This window comes from Carassius gibelio, chromosome A22, assembly GCF_023724105.1.
Source record: "Carassius gibelio isolate Cgi1373 ecotype wild population from Czech Republic chromosome A22, carGib1.2-hapl.c, whole genome shotgun sequence".
Lineage (NCBI taxonomy): Eukaryota > Metazoa > Chordata > Actinopteri > Cypriniformes > Cyprinidae > Carassius > Carassius gibelio.
Genome location: NC_068392.1, coordinates 18,388,934 through 18,411,904, shown reverse-complemented (window position 1 = coordinate 18,411,904; position 22,971 = coordinate 18,388,934). Strand labels below are relative to the sequence as shown.

The window sequence follows — 22,971 nt, the reverse complement described above, 5'->3', positions numbered from 1 at the left end:
CTCCTTTCTCTTCCTGTAAGGTGTGTTCATGGCACCTGTGTCCCGGTAGACCTGCAGTCGTATCGCTGCGAGTGTGCGGACGGTTTCCAGGGGCCCCTGTGCGCTCAAGAGGAAGAGTCCCCCGGCCCCTGTGCGGCGCTCTCATGCCAGCACGGCTTCTGCGAGGTATCACCTACAGGACAGGCGCAGTGTGTTTGCGACAGCGGCTACAGCGGACAGTTATGTGACACAGGTGAACAGTGCTCATTGACACAGCAAACGACTGTCATAAAGCCATTATCTGACTGTGTGCTTTGCCTCCAGTGGCTCCGTGTCAGGGCGAGTCCGTACGGGACTTCCATCGCATGAGGCGCGGCGAGGTCCAGTGTCGCAGCACACAGCCGCTGTCCTGGGTGGAGTGTCGCGGCGGCTGCAGGCCGGATTCGGGCTTCTGCTGCGGCGGCACCAGAGTACGACGCAGACGCTACAGCTTCGAATGTGACGACGGAAGTTCCTTCACACAGGAAGTAGAAAAGACGGTCGAATGCGGCTGTGGAAAGTGTGTGTAGTCATCAGAGACCACAGAAGACATTGAAAAGCTAAAATAGTGTGCATTTGTAACTGTGGACCATAACATCTGTGAGGTAGCTTGAGGAACTATTTAATAAAAGATAACCCTTGCATGTGAATGACGAATTATGAGTATTTTGTGCTGTCAGATGAGGAATTATTAATGTCGAAAGTTAAAATCTAACAATTGGAACATAGATTTAAGAGTATAGTTTAACGCAGTGGTTCCCAACCTTGGTCCTTGAGGCACCCCAACACTGCACGTTTTCCATGTTTCCTTAATCTAACACACCTGATTCAGGTCATTATCTCATTAGCTCATCACTTCAAGACCTGAAACTGGTGTGTCAGAGAAAAGAGACATGCAAAATGTGCAGTGATGGGGTGCCTCAAGGACCAGGGTTGGGAACCACTGGTTTAACGGACAGCATGTTATACAGGATTTATAGTATTTAATATAATTGTAAAATATTTGCTCAACATTCATTTTGATTGTAATATATACGGTTTTTAATTTCCATATAGTATTTTTGTATGTTGAACACCGACATTGGTGATGTACATTTTTTTTTTTTTTAACTTTTAGTCTGTTTTCTGCCCACAATTGTTTGACAAAGTAGTTTAAGCAGCTTCTTTTCATTTAATGTCATCTCATAAGTGTTTTTGTGTTTGCAAGTGTTTCTATTTATTTCATTAAAGGTTTTTTGCCTATTAAAAAGGCTGGTTTTACCCTACAGTGTCTTTTATTTTCTTAGGTCTTTTTATGTGATTTTTACCGAACCCCATTGTGATATATACAATTGCAATATCAATTGTGTGTCGTCAGAAAAAAGATTAAAAAAAACTGTGTTTGTACATTCAGCCACAGAGCATTGTAAATATCAATATCTTGGTCTATAAGCTAACATTGAACCTGGTCTGTCCTAAAACTAAAAGACAGTGCCAAAATCTAGTGCTGCAGCTTGCTAGTTACAATATATATATATATATATATATATATATATATATATATATATATATACAATATCCATATTGAAAATGTAATAATGACTTTAATCTAGCTTGTACTCACAATTGTAAACGAATCAGTTCCGGGCGGATGACGTATGAGGTCAGCTTTGTGCAATCGTCGGTGAGTCTTGTGAAACCGTTTGTTAACTGGAGCAAAGGAAGCAATGTTTCCTTACTTTACAGCTTAAAAGATCAAATTCAGTTTTTAAAATGACTGGATTCTTATGAAAAAAGAATATCGTATACACTTAGGATGTGTGAGTAATACTTAGGGTGAGTAATTTATGGGCTAATTTAAAATTTTGGGTGAACTAACCCTTTAACGAGGAACAGAGAGTGTGTGCGCGCTTCTAGCTCAGAGGACAGAAATAAGACGATTTAAAAATAACTAAACCACAGGAAATTTGTCAGGAAACGTTAAACGCGAACAAGCCGCCAGGGAAGGTGGGCTGCAAGCTATCACAATATGTCACATTGACCTTAGGCAGGTAAGACGCCAAATTGAATTTTACAGATGAAACGAATCTGTGAGAGGTAGACTTACTGTACGGTCCTCCCGAAACGTTGTAATGTCTTAGTAGGTACTACATTTGAATTAACTTCGTGACAGTTAAAAAAGTATGTTCTATATCAGGGATGGGCAACTGGCGGCCCGCTGGATTATATTAGACTCGGATGATCAATGTTAAAACATTTGAAAAGTAGGTCACGTAACGATTGCTTTTAGTTTATGATGTTAATACTGTCTCCAAACAGGAGAGGGCGCTATAGTTTCCAGCCGCTCACCATATTAATTACAGTGCACTAGGACGTGCACCATAGACAGTAAAAGAAATGGACACAGCGACCCCATTGGAACTCAATTGAGACAAGTGAAGCCCATTTTTAGATATTTTTTAGCACTTCCGTTTCTGAGGCGCAGACTCAAACGAAGCTTGACGACGTCAGCAACCTGTCTGACAGATGTAAATCTTCTAGTAGCTGTGCGTGCAAACTGCCATCGTTAATCTTGCAGAGACGGCGAGCTTGAGCGGGGAGTTCTTTGTCGTGAGTGAGCAGGAGTAAGTATTATGATTAATTATTGTGTATAGTATTTTAAAATGTAACGCCCGTATACGCCATATTAAGTTAATTGCCTGCGAGCTTCTCCTCCTGTCTGTACGGTAATGCGACAGAGAGTCGAGTGGTTATGACGCAATCGTTAGACTATTTTTACAAAAACTGTTTCTACGGGGCCATAATGTAACATAGAAGGTAATGGAGCCCTTTATACATTGTCTTGTATCTTTAGAAATAAATAATGGACAAATGGAGTCTTTAAACGCCTCAGATGTAAAGTTATTCGCTGTCAAAGTGATGCCAAAATGAATGGGAGTCAATGGGAATGCTAACGCAAGTGAAGTTCTGCTACAAGATGGTGGCACGTGGTCGACTTCAACTTCCACTTCTTCGACTTCGACTTCAACGTCGACTTCCTTCCCACCTGACGTGCACTCGTCATAAACATTTAGTCAGTAAGTAATAAGAAGCTGACCATGAAAGCAATATTTTCCAGTCAAGACGGTAAACAGATGACGTTTTTACCAAGTTCAGTGGGTCTTAAACCATAACAGTAACATAAGTTACCAATGTTTAAAAACTTGTAATATTGAGTTAATGCATTTAAAAACACAAGGTAAAATATTCTCAGCTGTAAAAGGTTATCCCGTTTCTTTGGAGTGTTAAATCTCTGTGGTTTTTACAACCATCGGCTGTGCAGGATTGTGACATCTTCAAATATTCATTGATTATTATGGTGAATGACGTCAGGTTGACTGTTACAAATGGCGGATGCTTCTACATGCTTGGTACAATCAAATGGGTTTTGTTTTGGCATCTACCTATACAGTACATATATATGGGACATACTACATCTACCATGTTGTTACTGTCACAAGACACACTTCACTGCCATTCATTAATCCTCTCCCGTGGCCTCATGGGATAGTAAAATGTTGAACGGGCAATTCAGAATCCAGGCAGAAGTAGTAGTTCATCCGGGTACTTTACACCTACTGTTATTCAAATATTATTAATTAAAAAAATACTACATACTTAAGGATTTTAGACAATCAATCTACAGGTTTACTGTATTTTCAATGGTGAGCGTGGTATAAATATCCCCAAAAACTAATTCCACAACAATGATTTTAGTGGTTTTATACTTTTTCAGAATCTCTCTTTTTCAGAATACTTTTTTACTTAATTTTTTTTTATTCAGACACATTGCTTTGTTCACAATCAGTTTTTCACCTATATGTGTCAAATTGTATGTGATTGTGTATGCAGCCAAACTGTAGCTGACATGGATTGGGTCATAAATATTAATTAACGTTATGTGAGGTTCGTAAAATACTGATCTGCTTAAAAGGTAGATGTTGGAAGGTGAGTATTAGTCTTGTGGTATGCTGCATTCAAGTCGTGTTGGGAAGATTGTATTTATGAAAATTTAATGCACATGAACTTCACCACAATGTCGTTATTATGAGAAACTTGGATATGGATGCAGCACCTGAAGATGAAGGTACAAATTTACAGTTTCATATATAAAATGATTTTGATTTGTGAAATGAAGTTAATCCATGCGACTGGAAATTGGGCATCAAGGCAAATGATGTCTTCACACAGATTTTAGGTTCAGGATGGTCAACTGTATTCACCATGATGACCAGCAGAAAGCTGGTTTGAAAGTGACTTGTTTGAGCTGCTTCATATATCACTTGACAGTAGGCAATTTGTTTGGCACAAAATTTCACTAATGTGATCACACCTTAAGATAATTATCTCTTTGAACACACTGAACCAACTGGTTGATTGTAGATAAAACCAGTGTATTATATACAAACCTTTAGAACAGTATAAACAACAAAAACCTTCAATATTCACACGGTATAAAAACATTTATTCTTTCTGCAATAAATGAATCGAAACACCCTCCTCAGCCACAAGAAGAAGCTCAAATCCATGTCCGTGCACCATTTAAACCCCACACCTCTGCTGCTCAAGCATACACAGCTATTTTTAACCTTAGCAACTCACAATGCTTCAAATTAGCCGTGCTAACCTCTGCACCAAAGTCATCTAATCCAAGCTGTCTAATGATTACAGACCTGTTGTTCTCATTTCTGCTAAGAAGACACTGAAGCATAGTTTAATAACCTTAACTTGATATCCGTGTATATTTGATATTCAAAGGAACTTCTTTATTCTGTTGAACGTAAAAGAAGGTATTTTGAAAACGGTCTCTTAGTTTTACAGTCAAATGGCTCCAATGTCGTCTCCAAATTGTCGTCTTTTGTGTTCTGCAGAAGTTAAGCATGGATTATTTAAGTGTTGTATTCTTGAATCACTTCCCAATCCTATCGGCGCAAATGTTAATCGGTTTTTAAACTCATGAAAACATGTATTTCATATGTAAGCGAGTCTGAAAGATATCAAAACTTAGTTCATTCATCTTGAAAAGTGATAGACCCTTTTTTTTTAAATAATGTATGTACATGCTTTAACAAAAACATCAAGATGACAGCAGCTGTCAGTGCATATAAGTGTATTTATAGATGTAATTTGTTTATACCATATATATATATATATATATATATATATATATATATACTGTATAGTTGCATGTCAAGATCCAGATCCCTTTGCTGCCTTTTCCCAAGGGCGGGGTTTATCTGGATTTGTTATGTTACAAACCCAGGATGTAACAGTGTGTAATGTTACTTACAGTGATCCATTGATTCCATAACAGAGTTGAACTATTGAGGTTGATGTATTCCTGTCAATATCTCTACAGTAGTTCAGCTGGGTTATGGGGGAGAAAATACAGTGATCAGGATTTTTTTGGGGGGCACAAAGTACAGCAATAAACATGGTGAAGTGCAACGATGTTTGAGTATTTCAATTCTGTTATGTCGGAAGAAAATAATAAATTGTTTCCATAACAGAGTTAACTGTTGAACTTAAAGTGGCCTTGTCAATCTCTCGTCAATTTGTTCGCTCTTTAATTGAGGAAATAAACAAGTGATCATGATATTTTGGGGGGCCACAACGTATAACAATAAATGTGGTGAGGTGCAAAAATGTTTCTATAGTTCAACTCTCATGCAGGAAAATAAAGCAGTGCTTACTTGTTTCTATAACGGAGTTGAACTGTTGAACTTGACATGGCCTTGTTAAACTCGCTGTAGCTCAACTCTGTTATGCATTAAGAATAACTATGATCAGTTTCCATAACAGAGTTGAACGATCAAGCTCGAAATGGCCAGTATATGGGCAAAATGAAATATTGATAATATTGACAGTTTAGTGATACATTTATATAAAATTTATATAACTCTGCTATGGGGAAAATCCTAAACAAAATGTGCTGTGGTGTTATATTTGGTAGTTAAAAATGTACAAAATGTACAATGTTGTACATCTTCAACAATCTTCAACACTTTAAACTTAAACCCTGTAAAATGTTGAATGCTAGGGGTTTAAGACTTTAAAACAGCGATATCTTGAGAATTAAGTTTACTTTAAGTGACATGACTAAAAATAGATATAATTCATCAGAAATAACAGTAGAAACATGCAACAGCGCAATAAATCAGTCTCAACACTTTTTCACAACAAAAATTTATTAGAAGAATAGTGGTTTTCATAAGAAGGTTCTAGCATCCAGTGAATACTAACTTGCACAATGTTACAATTAAAATGCGTTGAAAAATGGCATTTTTTTCTTAATGGGTAAAATATAACCAGTTAAACTCCACACATGCACAAAGACGGATCTAACCAGCATTTTGCTTAATGGTCAATGCAAATAAAAAGAGAGAGAAAACTTTTTTTTTGTTTGTTTTTAAATTAGATCACAGAAAATCTAATCAGTTTTTTCCTTTTAATTTTTTTAATTAAAAATCACATACATTAGGAGACAGCTTATTATTCATTAGCCCAGCTCAAAAAAACAAAAACAAAGATTTTGCATTAAAACGGAAAACAAAACAAACTCTAAACAAATAGTGCAATCAAACAAAAATAATTGTGATCCTTATAAGTGCTCGAATACGGACATCGATTATAGTCTAGAATAAAAGTCAAACACAGTACAAAAAAAGAACAAATTAATATAAATAAACATACAGTACAAGAAAATATTAAACTATACAATGTTTTTGTCAAAGAGTAAACAGTATATATTGAAATGAGGTCTATTCCAGTTTTGGATCGCCTGTCTTCCACCAATTGGACCGACTCTAAGGAACCAGCGTCAAGATGCCATTTCGTTAAAAAAGCACTCGTTTCGATCTAGATGGTCTGAGGTATATCGAAAACAGATAAGATTCGGAAAAAGCAGCACCTTATCCCACACTGGCAAACCTCTGCATTTTAAAAACCTGTTCCGTCTCGTATTAAAATAGTTAACATGTAAGTATTTCATTTTTTCTTTTTTGCCTTAAATCAAGCCTGAACTCTTGAATCCAAGCCTGTGTGGAAAACAACAAACTCACTGCTTGTTATCAGGCATCGCAAACTAAAACCCACGAGGACCAGAACGACAACAGGAATGTTTCAAGAACTGCAAGTCTAATGGGAAAATAACAACAAACACTCAACACCAACACTGCATGAGGGGTAAATGCCGCCCTTGTTTCACTCGACCGCTTTATTATAAACGATTCACGTCTTTCTGATAGTAATTATAGATGATAATCAGCAAAACACAGCCAGTTCATAAATCTTTCATTAGGCATCTGAGCTTTTTTGACAATAAGAGTAGGCACCTAAAAGCTTGAGAAAAGACAAACAGACCTCAACGTAAAGCCATTCACATATTGAGAGGCATGTTCTTCAGGCAGTTTTTTCGCTGAAATACTTACATGCTAAAAGCAGAGATCGAAACTACCAATTACTGACTGCAAATGTGAAAGATCAGGCCTTGCGCTGTAGAGGTACGTCTGTATAGGAGTGCTGAGACCGGTCGACCACTATCATTGAGGGCTCTGATGTGGTGTTTGTCGCTTTAGTGTCGTTTTATTGTCTTCAGGCATTTGAGGCACAGTGTGTGCAGAGGAAATTGTAATGAAAAGCACTGTCTGGCTGAGTGTTGCTCTTCACCTGAAGTTTCAGCTTGACATTCATTTCGTATATTGTACTTAAGTCTGGATACAAAGAATACAAAAACTAAAAAGGACAGAGAAAAAGAAACTAGGCGACAACAGGTTAAAAATTACTCTCGTCACGAGCGACCATTTTCTTTTGCTCAATTTCTCAAAAAATATGTATTTTGTTTTTCGTATTTTAACAGCTAGGCCGCAGAATCTAGAGAAAGTACCTGAATAGATTGAATCAGTGTCGTTTGTCCCTGAGGGATTCGTAGTTGTGGCTTAATAATTTGATTTAAGATAAATAGAGAAATGGTTTTAAGGAACGTTTTTCATCTTTCGTTTCACAGATGATCGTGAAAACCACTACTCAGAGGCTCGTCTTATCGGAAATCATATGATTTAGTGTGTAATAAAATGGTTTATCCACAAAATGCATGAGCAAAAAGCGAAAAATTAAAACCTAGAGAAATTCAACACACTCATACACAACCAGCTCACAGCTACAGAGACGTTTCAGCTCACACGAGAAATTATAATAGTAATAAACATCATCATTTTTAAGAAAAAGCAGTTGCAGCAAAGCACACCGAGGGCGCGTTTCCTCATCGTAATGAATAAGGATGATTTTAGGACATCGTCCGATAGAGATCCAGTGTTCACAAACGATTTTAACCATCCTACTTCTGTAGTTAAATTTAACGTACAATTAGCAAGCAAAAATAACAAGCAATACCGCAAAACCTGGCTGTTAACTTTTTTTGTTGTTTTTTTTCACGGGGAAAATTAATTTACATCACCGACTGATGTCGCAATAAATACTTTCAAATCACGTAAAATGGTGTTCAACTAAAAGGGTAAAATAAAATACAATTGCGGAATGGGTACGAGACTATATACACATCCACCTTAAAAAGTTTGTACTTCTTCTTGATATATATTTTCGTTTGTACAGTATTGTGGAAAAACGGTCTGCACCACTGCAGCGGTAGATGCCTTACAATAATGTAATTTATTCTTTGTTTAGCCTACTTCAAGACTAACTTCCAATATGTGGACGATAAAACGTGTGAGCAAATGAAAACGAACTATACAAATGCCGTATACAGGAGTCTAAATATACTGCACTGAAATGTTTGTTCCCTGAATCAAACGAGGAAGAGATAAACATCTCTTTCCAGAAGTATATAACTATACAGAACATTATATACAATGCACTGTGACTTTTGAGTGTATATATATATATATAAGAACACATTAATATAATAATCTATAGCTTGTCCTAAAGTATGTATAGTTACATAAAAAGTTAGTTTCTGTGTTAAGAGTTTCATTTTTTTAATTCTTTTTCCCCCTACATTCAGTTTAGCTGATAATGACAATGAATGATGAAATTACATTGGTCAAATGAGTGAACTATGGCTTATGCTCAACAAACTACCTCTAAAAAAGACAAAGCCCACCTTTTCATTTAAAAAACGAGTTTTCAATGGCCAAACTTGGAGCTGCAACTTAATTTATGGTAATAGACCAAAATATTCAATTAGAAACATACTACTTGATTTGGTAACTACAGTGTTACTTTGAAATGGACTGTAAAAATAAGCATCTACTACTGAGGCAATGTCTTCCCTTCCTAAAACGCCATTCACACAGTCTTCGATAAGAACTGGAGGTCACAAAGTTGCTCTACTGTTGGTTGCTAGAAGACGTTTCTACTCAACCACAATATCCAAATGAATCAGGTGACAAATCACATTCTAGACTCCCATTGGTTGTCACCGCATCACTATGCATTTGCATAAAGTTAGCTCAATTTTGTTGCATCAACAACAGTCTGACGCTCAAGTCACCTCAAATCCCCAACTCTCATTGGAATTCAGAGTGAACGCCGCTAAACGTCAAGCACAGAGGAACGATGAATGAAGTAATGGTTAATTTGTTCCCGGGACTACAAAACAAACATGAAAAGAAATGAATGATACCTCCACAACATATAACGGGCAGTGAAATGAAAGAAGAGGCGTCCGACAGACATGAGAGGTGGTGAGGCAGTGAACAGGTTTCTATCTACACATGGAGGCTGTCAAGATTTACATGGATTTATTATCTGAGGTATTCTGTGTTGTAAGGTTTTTTTCTTTAGGTTGTAACATCACATAGTGTACAGACAACAGAAACAAAATAAATAGTCTTTGTGGCCTTGTGGGTCTCAACTTAGTGCGTTTATGTTTTTTCAGAAAATTCGTACTTTACAATCCTCGCCGTTTATAAAGCACTGAACTAAAGATATTTGGCTGAATCTTTTTAAATGCAAAAGGCGGTCTGATAAGGACATGCAGTTGAGTTGTCCGGCTGTTGGGCACCCTGCTTTCTTGGGCCTGTGACAAAAAAACTTACTTTTCTCAAGTCAAGGGGACTTGACTTAAAAGAATACTCCACCCCTCGTTAATCACTTACCCCCATGTTGTTCCAAACCCGTAAAATCTTTGTTTGTTTTTGGAACACAATTTAAGATATTCTCGATGAAAACTGGGAAGCCTGTGATTGTCCCATAGCTATGAAGCGACGAGAATGCTTTTTGTAAGTGAAGAAAACAAAAATAACTACTTTGTCAACAATCTTCCCTGTGTCTCTCCATATCACCATATGCTGCGTATGCTCTTCTGTATCAGCTGCGCCACAAGGATACACATAGAAACGTGTCGTTAAGTTGTTATTTTTATTTTCTTTGCTTACAAAAAGTATTTTTGCTGCTTCATAATGTTACGGTTGAACCACTGATGGCAGATGGACTATTCTGACAATGTCTTTTATACTTTACTGGACCTTGACAGTGTAACTTACTTGTCGTTAGTCTATGGGACAGCCACAAGCCTCCCAGTTTTCATCCTAAATATCTCAAATTGTGCCCCTAAGACGAAACAAAGCTTTTACGGGTTTGGAACGACATGGGGGTAAATGATCAATGACAAAATTTTCATTTTGGGGTGGAGTATCCCTTTAAATCACAAGTAATGCCTTGCTTCAGTCGTTTTCACACTCATAGCTTAATATTGCAAAATAAAATCACCAAAATTTTTTTTTTTTTTTTGGACCACTTTACTGGTGGGATTTTGAATTATGGGCGAAAATAAAATGGAACCTAAAGGCAAGCGTTTTTTAAAGTATTCACAATATCAATAGTATTAAGAAATATAGAAAAGGTATCAATCTTTAGCCGAGCCTAATCATTCCACTCTCATGCATTAACCTGAGGGGGTACGGGAGAAGGGATCCGATCATCATACTACACTGAACGCCAAACCTATACAACGTTAAGACTCTACTCTGAGAATTCTTACGAAACTTTAAAAAAGTATTTTGAAAATATGAACACAAGCTGAACAGATAGCCAAAGGCATTTTTGCTCCATAAAACTTACGACTCCACACATGGAAAAACCCACAAAAAGTTTAAGCACAGCACCCCGTCGAGGGATAAGATGCGCACCTTTAAGGTATGCAAATTAATGCAAATGCGACCAATTGCATTTCTCGCAAACAAAGATACTGCCCACAGACTGCATTTGGCTTGAATTTCAAGGGCACAAACTAATATGGTGTGGCATGACTATACTAGATTCTTGAGGAAATACACATAACGCGTTTCAAACCTTAGAGGTGATCGGTCAACCTGATTCTTCCCAAACACTGGTCCTAAAAGCAGATGGAATGCATAACTTGGGAACTTCTGGTCCCAAAAAGTCATTACCTCTATCAAAAATGTGACTTATTAGATACACACATGTGCATGCAGTATGTATAACTGCTTTCTGACAGAATGGGACCGCAACTTTGGGAATGACAAGCCAGTGTTATCCGTGCATCTGAAATGCTACATACGGTACAGCACGTAAGCTGATCAAACCACCAATATGTTTCCACAACCTGATCGACAAAACCTGTAGGGACAGTCAGTCCCTCAAGATACAAGTCATTTTTGCTTTACTACCAAAGGGCTCCTATGTCAAAACCATCTGAACGTTGAGGTAGCAAAACTAATAATCCTAATCCCACAGAACTCAATGGACTGCAGGGTTGAAACAGTCATGGATGAAGTTAATGGTCAAGAGCAGATTCAGGCATGAAATACCATGCAATTCCAGCACAGTACAAGGACAAATGGCAGAAACATTGTAACTCCCCACACATTTTCAAACTAATATTCTCCTCATTTCTGTCTCGGCAAATTTGCAACAAAATCAAATTAACACAAACTAGGTCTCCATTTCAATGGTAGAAATTACATAAAATACTGGTATAAAATAAAAAAACAGGAAAAGAATGTGGGTTTTGCTTTAATAAAAGCATAATTAGAATAGACACACCTTTACTTGTGAATGATCTTGCAAGATTGTCATGGCATCACAAGGGCAGCCCTTTCATGGCCCAAAGCTCTCAAGATCTCTAGAAGAATGTTGGCCATTTGATCAAGTCCATTTTCTTCTTTCTACTTTCATTTGCGTTTTCACAGCTCTATTTGACCTCTCACTGAGCTAGCATTGAACCTCTTAAGAATGAAGTCATCATTGTCAGCCATGTTAATATTTCATTTTAGTAGAGATAGCGTTCTGGTGTTGAATTTCCATGGCTCTGTTCCATATAATTCACAGTTTAGCCTTTGAAGAAAGTGTGTAATTTTATTGATATTCAAATTCTTTATGTTGTCCCTGTTTTTTGATGTTGACTAGAAAATAACTTTTTGTTAACAGTTGTTTAGTTAGTTGTTTGATTCCCCTAAAAAGCATAAATACTGTTAAATGATCAGTCGTGCGTTTCCAACAGCGATGTTAGGCCACTATGGTTGCATGTTCTGTCGTTACAAACATAGTTCAACAATTCAGTGTTTTCTGAAACCAAAGTTCAAACAAGCATTCACAAACAGCAAACTTATGTGGTGTGAAATACAGCTCTCTATCTGTGGTTTGAACATAAGAGGGAACCAGGAATGAATCGAAAAAATAGTGAAGTAGTCATTCGATGCCATGTTCAATACAACAGCATCTCAGAGATCTCAAATCTATGAATTAACAGAAGCTATTACGTCGCCACATGTATGTATTTGCATTAAAGGAACACTCCACTAAAAAAAATAGGCTCATTTTCGAACTCCCCTAGAGTTGTGTTTTACCATTTTTTTAATCCATTCAGCCGATCTCCGGGTCTGGCAGTAGCAATTTTAGCTTGGCATAGATCATTGAATCGGATTAAACCATTAGCATCTCACTCAAAAATGACCAAAGAGTTTCCATAGTTTTCCTATTTAAAACTTGACTCTTCTGTAGTTACATCATGTACAAAAACTGACGGAAAATGAAAAGTTGCGATTATCTAGGCCAAATGGTTAGGAACTATACTCTCTATACTCTAGTTCCTAGACATATAGGCCTAGAAAATCACAACTTTTCATATTACGTCTGTCTTTTTTTTGAGCGAGATGCTAATGGTCAAATCAGATTTAACAATCTATTCTAAACTAAGCTAAAAGTGCTACCACCAGATCCGGACATTGGCTGAATGGATTCGAAAACGGTTAACTCTAGGGGAGTTGGAAAATGAGCCCATTTCAAAAAAAAGTGGAGTGTTCCCTTAACAACGGTATATATTGTTGAACCAACGTGGTTCAAACGACGGAGATGTGACTATGTTTGGGAAACAGTCGTGACTACCTAGTTAGTTATTACAATGATGCATCATAATATGGTGGTTAAGCAGCGAGTTACATCATTTTACAGGAAACGCACCAATATTTGTTTAAGCATCCTGTCTACAGGTGCATTTCTATCAAGTCCTGTCATTACCAACAGAGTTCAACTGAATTGTCCCCAAATGCACCCAAACCTAGCATAGCATTATTGGCTAAACCAATAGTGTGTTGGGGGGTGTAGTTATCTATTTGCTGGAAAATGTGTTTAAAACAATTCAATATCTATCTATCGATCTATCTATATAAGACATGTATTTATTTTTATTTAATTGCATTAAAGCAATCAAGATGACATTTGATTAAATTTAATAAAAATAACATATAGATTGTAAGTTGCCTTGGTTAATGATTTTAGATTGTTGTTACCCATTATCGGCAGGTATTATTGGCTCATTATCGTTTAAATTAATTAGTTAACAAAAATTATTAATATTTGATGATCGAATGGAATTATTGAACTATCGGTGACGACTGAACACTGCAAAACAGGCACTACGGATGACAGCGATATTCTAATGAAAAGCATCAAGTACACAGAATCATAGTAAACACATATATCGGAGTGTATTCTATTCTGAGCTAAACTGTCTGTGCACATTCCATCAGTTTTCTCTGAGACATGTTTCTCTAGAAGGTTACATTCAAAACATGTCTTTTACCATGGCGTGCTGCAAGTTGTACCAGGACAACAGCTATTTTAAGCCATACGGCCTCTAAAACTACTTAACATTATCACAAACTCCGAAAACAGTTAATGGTGCAAGTAACTTGACCCTCTCCAGTGCATAGATTTACAGTACGATGGATATCCACAGTTGAATTGGACTACAGTGTTTGCCGACAATTTGTTTCTCCCAATTTCAAAGATGTTTTCTGTCAAATAAAGGTGTGCCTATTCATGGTGGGGGGAGGGGGGTTGGTTGACAGTCACAAAACAATATGTATCTAAATGCCATTGAAAAGAGACATCAGCTGAAATAATAATAAAGACAGCTAATTTGGAATGCGTCCATATATGCCTTTTCTGTTTCTTTCTCATTAAGATATCAAACCATTAGCCTAAAACTGTATAACCACCCACATGATGAAGACCTGATGGTGTTTTGTGTGCATGTGAGTGTATGGAGTGTGTATTAATTGTGATGTACAAATGTGTGCCCTACTGATTTGAACTTTTGTGTGCTAACTTCAATAAAGTTGCATTCAAAAAGAGACCCGTGGTTCAGTTAAGCAAAGCATTAATATTAGAAAAAAAAAATCACAGAAGGAAAACAAAAATGCGAATAGCGTCATTTATAAACTGCTTCCTTGAAGAGTAATAGTTGCGTTTTTGGAAACGTGTAAAAGTCAAGTACAGGTCCTGATTTCTACAAGTAAATGTAGAATCAGCTGCTCTGGGAGATCTCACCTGAGGTAATGCCGTTATGTGGATATGCAGTGAAAGTCATAAAAGGGAAACAAAAAGGGCTTTCTGAGCATCTTTTCAGAAAGTAAATCATTATGAGCCACTTGAGACAAACAAATGGCACTTCATATGGTACAGAAACTGAGGTTGTAGCTGTCAGCGTCGTTTTCCCATCATTTCTTAGTGTAGCATTTCAATTTCAACGAGAAAAAGACAAATAAAAACATAAACTGTAAAATAAATATAATATATATTCATTTGTATATGTATAGATTTTTCTTCCATATAAAGGTATCTCTTGAAATTTTTGGAATGCAGTTTAAAAACAAGTTTACAGAGAGCACAGAAACAACAGAAGGTTAACATTTCCACCTGTCCCATATTCTCCCCTTCAAAACCTCCATTAGTGTTTTTCACAAAAACACCAATGACGGTTAAATCATATTTCAGAGTACAGGGATTGAAGGTATTGTACTACAGTATCCTCTGATATTTGCCTTGATGATCAACGTTAAAAGTTAACTTAAAGGATGGGACCTGTTATTGGCAAGATGAGAATAATGTTAAGCGAAACTTTTGATTGTATTCAAAAAGTTCGATTTTCTGTACCTGAATGAAAAGGGTGTAAATATTGGTCAGTCAGACACATGAAATGCCTCGCTTGCCATCCCTCTCATAGAAGACAAAAAAAGAGGGTGAAATAGGAAAACGAAAATAATTTCCCAGAGTTTCAACTGCTCCTTTTCCACGTGCCCCTGAATGGTATTTAAGGATGTGGCACAGAAAGGTGCGTTTATTCCCAAGGATGAGGTATATTGTGCAAAGACTGTAGTTAATATAACATGTATATGCACATCTTGTACAGGTAGTTATGTCTGCATCGTTATCCGACTGACAAATATTGCAAACCCTTCTGCTGAATCTATCCTGAGATAAGAAAGTACTGAAGGCTACAGTGTACGTTTCAGAGAAACGCAAACAATAATTTAAACGAGAGCAGCAAGAGAAAAACTAAAACAGTCTGTTCAAAGTATGAAATGTGAAAGTGACATTTTCTAAACAACTAGTTAAAAGTTATTCGTAATGGTTTACATTCATTTGAGTAAAGACGGTATAACTTCTTCAAGAGGAGGATGTTTTGGACAGGGGGAGCCGTTAACCCTGTAATACATTAATCATCAAAGTCAAATTAAATAAATATGTTGAAATGGCATGCACCATAGTGAATCAGACAGCTGATGATAAATAAAGGTTGTAGAATGTACAGTAGCTTTGTGAAAGTTCAAAACTTTCTAGATTAGCAAATAAAGAAGTGATCGTTTGAAACGGTTAGATTTAAGTGCTGCAAAACAACTTCCAGTCATTGCCATCAGTGCAATCATTTTTAAGTGCCAATTATAGGGGAAAATATTCAATTCTACTAGATCTACTACTAATTTACTAGTTGCACTTCAAACTAATATTTTATCTTTTGTTTAACAGTGAACATTAAAGTAATTTTATTGGAGAATCCAACTAAACGTATTCTTAAAACGAGAAACGTAAATTTTCCAAATTAAAAATAATGGTAAGAAAAATGTAATTCAAGGGTTTCACATTTTCTAAGAAACCAAGAAAACGTATCTTGACTTATGCATCTTAAGATATTTTTACTGTAAAACAAGGCAAAATTACTGGTTAAGAAATGTTTAAATTGAAAAAGTCATCAAAATGAGTGGTATTTTACATCACATTGATTAATAAATAAATCTTATTGACTGATTGATTGATAAAGAACCTAACTAATTTCTAATTAGACACTTCAAACGCTCAGCATTGGTAAAGTGTTGGTGCATTTGATGCCAGATGACCTAAAGGGATTTACACAGTAGAGCTTATAAGTATGAATATTTTCTAAATTAGTTATAACTCTTTATACATAGTTATTTATTTTGACTTGCTTCTTGTAGAAGTACAGTAGCATGTGATCAACTTATAAACTGAACCAAATATGTTACATCAGTGGTTTACTATTGTATGTTGTATTGATTAAAATACATTAATTTCAGTAGTGTCTTCACATAGGCTTATAACTGCAATGCAACTACATTAAACAAAGCTAACAAAACAATAATTAAAATGACTTACAAGTATCGCACTGTAGGAAATATATACAATATACTCAAGCCTAATATAATGTGGGAAATTACTAAAATTACTTGATTTCACTAGGTCTAATATTATAAAGGTGAGCCCAGGACAGTGTCCCCGGTTGTCTACTTTGATGCCAACCCCGCCACCAAGTGTCAGATTATAAATAGTAAATCAGCGTCCACTTAACTGGTGCATGCCATTTACTTAAATGATTCAAATTAAATAATGAAATAAATAAAAGGTACATTTAAAAGAGTCAGTTTCATCATCAGAAACCCTGAAGTTTGAAGTATAATTTTTTTTCACAGACTGGGTGAGCACCAGGCAGTGATATATACCAGAATGCCCTTCAGAACAACATCAAAGTGGAGCATGCCATTCCAAAAGCCTTCTCTTTGAAATCTTCACAGATCTATGATCTTTTTCGGGTTTATATACATCAGACTACACAGTTTAGATTTGAAAAAGGGGCAATGTGACAATAAACAGTGAGGCAACACTAGTAAAATCTGAGAATTTAAGCTGTCGACCACTGTATATTGAAGAGGTAATTTTTTCAAAACGAAATGAGCATGTTTGGGTCTGAGCTGCAGGACGCCGGGGGTCATTGAAATGCTCCCCCTTTGATCTTGCAAGTCTCCTTTATGCTATCTGCTACTGCAAAAGCTACTTTAAAACACACACCCAAACATATTCACTTTTATTTTTATACAAAGTGCTATTTTCAGAGAGATCTCAGAAAATTCCCAACTGGCCAGGTGTTTCCAATAACATCCCACTGATATCTCCAATTCATGGCTCAGCTTGACCCAACCTATGCCTGGTATAAAGCCCTGCCCCTGACCCAACTCAATGACTAAGAATTGTGTCAAAGGTTCCAGTTCAAGTAGGTAATATGCATTGTTTCTCTAAAAACATGATCGCTATATTTGTCTCAGTAGCCCTGAGTTTTACACGAGGAAAAGAAAATATTCAGAGACAAGAACTGGCTCTCTGAAAGAATGCTAATTTATAATATAACAGGGTTATATGGTTATAACCCTACCTACATTTCCCCCCACTTATGTTCCCCAAAACCAACCCTCTGCGAAAATGCTCTTCTTTTTATAAATATATGTAAGTGACTGACTGTAAGCAGCGACGAGGGAGCAGCCAGAATCAGCCAAAAGTGGACTGCATGCACCCTCCCTCGATTAATTTTAGTAGAAAGATGAGAATCTGAAACACGTTCCTGTCCTGTGTGGCTTAAGTTGGCATTGTTCCTTCGTGGGTGTTGAAATGTTAAATAGTAGAGTACTGTAAAATGAGTATTATGTAGTATGCCAGACAGAACAGTAAGTGCGTAATGCAAGCAGTGTTGAGGTAATCAGGTCTAATTGCCAGATTTAGGCTCTGGCGAGCGCCAGACTGCAAGTGTAGTGCAAAAGAAAGCGCTAGAGTTAAAGAAAAGTTTAGTTACAGTAAAGTAAATAAAATAAAATAAAATAATAATCTTTTCAACATCACAAACATGCATCCCTGAATGACTAATCTTAAGCTTCATTTTTTTTTTTAAATGGACGTGTCTAATTCTTAGTCTGTTTCAGAATATAAAAGGAGGAAACTACAAAGAGCTGAAATAAATAGTTTTTACCTGTTAATAGAAAAACGGGCCAAGGATCGATCCCTGGTGAGAATCCAACTCCATTTGAAATAAATTAGTTTTAAAGATCATGAATTATATCATAAACCTACTAATCAGAGGAGATAAATTCATCCTTGAAGGGTCAATTTCCAGCCTTGCACGTAACCCTTGAAACCCGCTTCTTGTTTCTCTAAATGGCATGCCGTCCAATACTAATGGCGCAGCTCACAAAGTTCAGCTGAAGGGCCAAACAAAGGGTTAATCTGCTTGCTTTTCTTTTTTAATAAAATGTCTCTGTCGATACTCTCTTATGGCTTTAGTACGCATTTGTTGCTTTATGTTGTAAAAAACTTCAGCAAATGTTTGCAGTGTCAATGCGACCACTGTGATAACTGCCAATTTTTTTTCTTATCCCAAGTTATCAGGCTTAAATCCTCCCATGAATCCCTGCAGTTGTGCTCACCCAGATACTGCAAGTATAAATTGGCACAATTAAAGCCCCATCCTCAATTCCAAATCATTTTAGTTTTTTAAATGTCAGAATTTAAAACGTTTTCCGTTTTATGAGGTGTTATGTGTTATCTACTCGACTTTTTCTCCTGTCTCCTGCAAGACATCCACTTGCATTGCGATGGGTGTAGTGGCGGGCGTCGATGTGGATTCGGTTTCGGCGGTGATCCCAGAGTCCTGTCCCTCTGCCCTCATCATCAGTTTAAGCTTTTTCTTTGGTGGGTTCTTCAGGGTGCCCAACCGCTCTTTCACCTTGTACTCCAAGGTACTGTGGGGAATACCATAGATGTTCTGCGCCTTCGAAACGCTCATCTTCCCACTCATCACCACAGCAATGGCTTCTTCTAGAATCTCGCTGTTGTACTGACGATACCGTCCCCTTTTCTTTCTGGGTTGCTTGGAGCCGGTCGGGTCTGCCTCTGGATCTGAAGTTGGGTACTGAGGTCCCAAAGTTGGCTGTTCGAGGTCTGCACCCCAGTACTCGCCCACGGCTCCTCCATCGAGAAGACCTCCGAGAGCGGCCCTGCGACTCTGCTTTGGCAAGATAGCCCTCAGCTTCCGACTGAGCGCATTCTCAGAGTGCACATTGCCCAAAACTATAGAGCTATAAGTGTAGAGATCCGAGGAATTCCCATGGGAGTCCCAAGACAGATCCATGCCTCTGACTTGCGGGATTTTCAAGTCCACTGGAGGGGAATGGCCGGGTTCTTTCTTTACTGTGATGGAACCACTATCATGGGACTTTGTACCCTTGGTGAACAAGCCTTGGTTCTCCTGGAAAAGAGGCAGGTCGTTGAGGTCGCCGCTAACTTGTTTGAGCTTCAGGAGGCCATCTAGATGGGATTTCCCCCATGTCCCATCGCGGGAAAGGATGGATTGGGCTTGGCTGTTGAGAAGACCCGCAGACTCTAAGCTAGCCAAAGATAGAGGTTGGCCAAGGAGGCGATGTTTTTGACTCAGGAGTTCCTCTTTTATGAGGAGCGAGCGGGCCAAGGGTGGCTTGAGGGGTTCAGAACCAATACAGTTCTCCCTAATCCCATCATGCAAGCTTCTCAGTGGCAAACCATCCTCATCATCATCTCGATAGTTGTGATCAGCTCTCTGGGAACGCCTAATTTATGGAAAGATAAAACATTCATATGTGAGAATGTGGTATGCGATTGGAAGGAAGTCTTGTATTTCAGTACTTCAGAAAGGGGCAATTCCTTTGTCTCCTAGAAAGTGAATAGGGCAGTTTCCATGAATAGGATACACTTTAGCATCCCATTATGTTTTTTTGTAAAAAGAAACTATTTTTTTGTGTGTATGAGAACTATTAGATTTTAAGATTTCTTGACTGGATCCAACAATTAAAGTTAAACGTTGTCATTTTCACATAATCTGATGAATTTCTGAACAAATGTAGTTAAATTATAAAGATTAACTTTATTTTAAATAACCATAAACACTGTTCCCTTTCAGTTGGTCACTCTCGACGCCCCTGTCGGTGACCGACGCAAAATGGATTATCGCTTTGATAGACCAATCTACTTTGAGTGTTAACTAAACGAGCCAATGCACATTGGCATGCAATTATGACATCCGTACCGATGCTGAGATCGACATCCGGTCGGGGTGAGGCCCACTGGATACCGCTGGTACGCTCCTTGAAGAGGGCCCAGTGCGTTCCGTGGCTTGCTCCACTGGATCGGAGGTGCAGGAGGAGCGATGATCCCCAGAGGTTCCCTGCGGGGTTTGTCATCACTGTGACCCTCAAACCACCCGCGCTACTGCCGGAAGTGATAATCATCTGTCGGCTGCCAGAACGAGCCCCAGATCACGGCAGCGGCAGATGGTCATGGTCCCGCAATGAGAGCATGATGCATCCACGGAAGCCACCTCAGCATGCAGCGAAGGGGTATTCGGGAATCCCGTCTGTGGCGCAGGCGGTAGCGATGCAGTTGCGTCCTAAGTTGGGCCCCTGTGTTCCACCTCGCTGCCCCACTGAGGGTGCGGCTGTGGTCCTGCTGGTCCCAATTGTATGGTTTTTTATGCGTCTAGTCAGCGCTACCCAGCCCATCTCGCTGGCTTCTGCGGACCATCAGCCTCGGCTATGCGATTCAGTTCGCCCGCCGTCCCCCCAAGTACCGCGGTATCCGCTTCACTACAGTGAAAGCGTCCGATGCCCCTGTTTTGCGGGAAGAGATCGCAGTCCTACTGGCGAAGGACGCGACAGAGCCAGTCCCTCCTGCCGATATGAGGACAGGGTTTAACAGCCCTTACTTCATTGTACCCAAGAAAGGCGGTGGGTTACGACCGATCTTGCATCTGCGAGTTTTGAATCGGGCCCTTCACAGAATGCAGAAACGTATTTTTGGGTGTGTCCGTCCCCAAGATTGGTTTGTAGTGATCGAACTGAAGGACGCGTACTTTCATGTATCCATCCTTCCGCGCAACAGACCCTTTCTGAGGTTTGCGTTCGAAGAACGGGCATATCAGTACAAGGTCCTGCCCTTTGGGCTGTCCCTGTCTCCCTGTGTCCTCACGAAAGTCAAGGAGGCAGCTCTTGTTCTCCTCAGAGAGCAGGGTGTTTGCATTTTCAACTATCTAGATTATTGGCTGATACTAGCACAATCTCGGGATCAGTTGTGCGAGCACAGGGATTTGGTGCTCCGGCACCTGAGCCTGTTGGGCCTTCGGGTCAACTGGGAAAAGAGCAAACTCTTGCCGAGGCAGAGGATCTCTTGGTATGGAGTTGTACTCAGTCGAACAGAAAGCACACCACACAGAGGAATGTGCGCGGTCGGTGCTAGCCTGCTTGAATACATTCAACGGCAGGACAGCGGTCCCACTGAAACTTTTTCAGAGGCTCCTGGGGCATATGGCGGCTGCAGCGGCACTTACACCGCTCTGCCTGTTACATATGAGACTGCTCCAGCACTGGCTTTATGACCGAGTCCCGAGGTGGGCGTGGAAGCGCGGTACTCACCGGGTCCAAGTTACACCGGCCTGTCACCAAACTCTCAGCCTGTGGTCAGATCTTGCGTTTCTCCGGGCAGGGGTGCCCCTAGAGCAGATCTCCAGGCATGCTGTGGTTTACACGGATGCCTCCACCACCGGCTGGGTGCCACGTATGACGGGCATGCAGTCTCAGGGGTTTGGACGGGCCCGCAGCTGCAGTGGCACATCAGTTGCCTGGATTTGTTAGCAGTGCACCTTGCCTTGAACCGTCTCAAAGGTCTTTTAGGAGGCAAGCATGTGCTGGTCCGAACGGACAACACAGCGACCGTTACCCCCGGCCTGGATACGTGCCCAAGGTTCCCACTACACCCTTCAAAGACCAAGTGGTGAACCTGCAAGCGCTGCCCCTAGAGGAGGCAGACCCAGCCCTGGCTTAGCTCTGTCCCATCCGAGCATTGAGGTGCTACGTAGACCGGACACAAAGCTTCAGGACCTCAGACCAGCTCTTTGTCTTTTACGGAGTCCGGAAGAAGGGGAGTTCCGTCTTTAAGCAGAGGATGGCCAACTGGATTGTGGATGCCATCGCTCTGGCTTATCAGGCTCAGGGTGTCCCCTGCCCATTCAGGTTGTGAGCTCACTCAACTAGAAGTATTGCATCCTACTGGGCGCTGGCTCGTGGCGCCTCACTGACAGATACCTGTAGAGCTGCGGTTGGGTGACCACTAACACGTTCGCTAGGTTCTATAGCCTTCGTATAGAGCCTGCATCCTCCTGTGTTCTCACCTCAAACCGGTAGTGGCACTGAGAGGCCCGGTTAGAGTCGGCTTGCTTAAACTGCTCCACAGTGTCCATACTGTAGACCCTGTTGATATCCTCCATTACCTTAGGCAGCTGGACGCAGCGGAACATCCGGCGTCATG

General features: G+C 39.2%; 2 protein-coding genes across 3 annotated transcripts in view; one reads left to right on the top strand and one right to left on the bottom strand.

Annotated features, from left to right (window-relative positions):
- slit1b (slit homolog 1b (Drosophila)) overlaps window positions 1-1,281 on the top strand; it is a 42,163-nt gene extending 40,882 nt beyond the window's left edge. The window contains exons 36-37 of the mRNA XM_052539111.1: window positions 21-232; window positions 304-1,281. Coding sequence (XP_052395071.1) covers window positions 21-232; window positions 304-548 — 457 coding nt within the window. The 3' untranslated portion in view covers window positions 549-1,281. The remainder of the gene's footprint in view (window positions 1-20; window positions 233-303) is intronic.
- Window positions 1,282-6,206: 4,925 nt separating this feature from the next.
- The window catches only part of LOC127943024 (ligand-dependent corepressor), a 42,028-nt gene continuing 25,263 nt past the window's right edge, over window positions 6,207-22,971 (bottom strand). For both annotated transcript variants that reach the window (XM_052539114.1, XM_052539115.1), the window contains exon 7: window positions 6,207-20,222. In XM_052539114.1, the coding sequence (XP_052395074.1) occupies window positions 19,184-20,222 (1,039 nt within the window). In that variant the 3' untranslated portion in view covers window positions 6,207-19,183. The remainder of the gene's footprint in view (window positions 20,223-22,971) is intronic.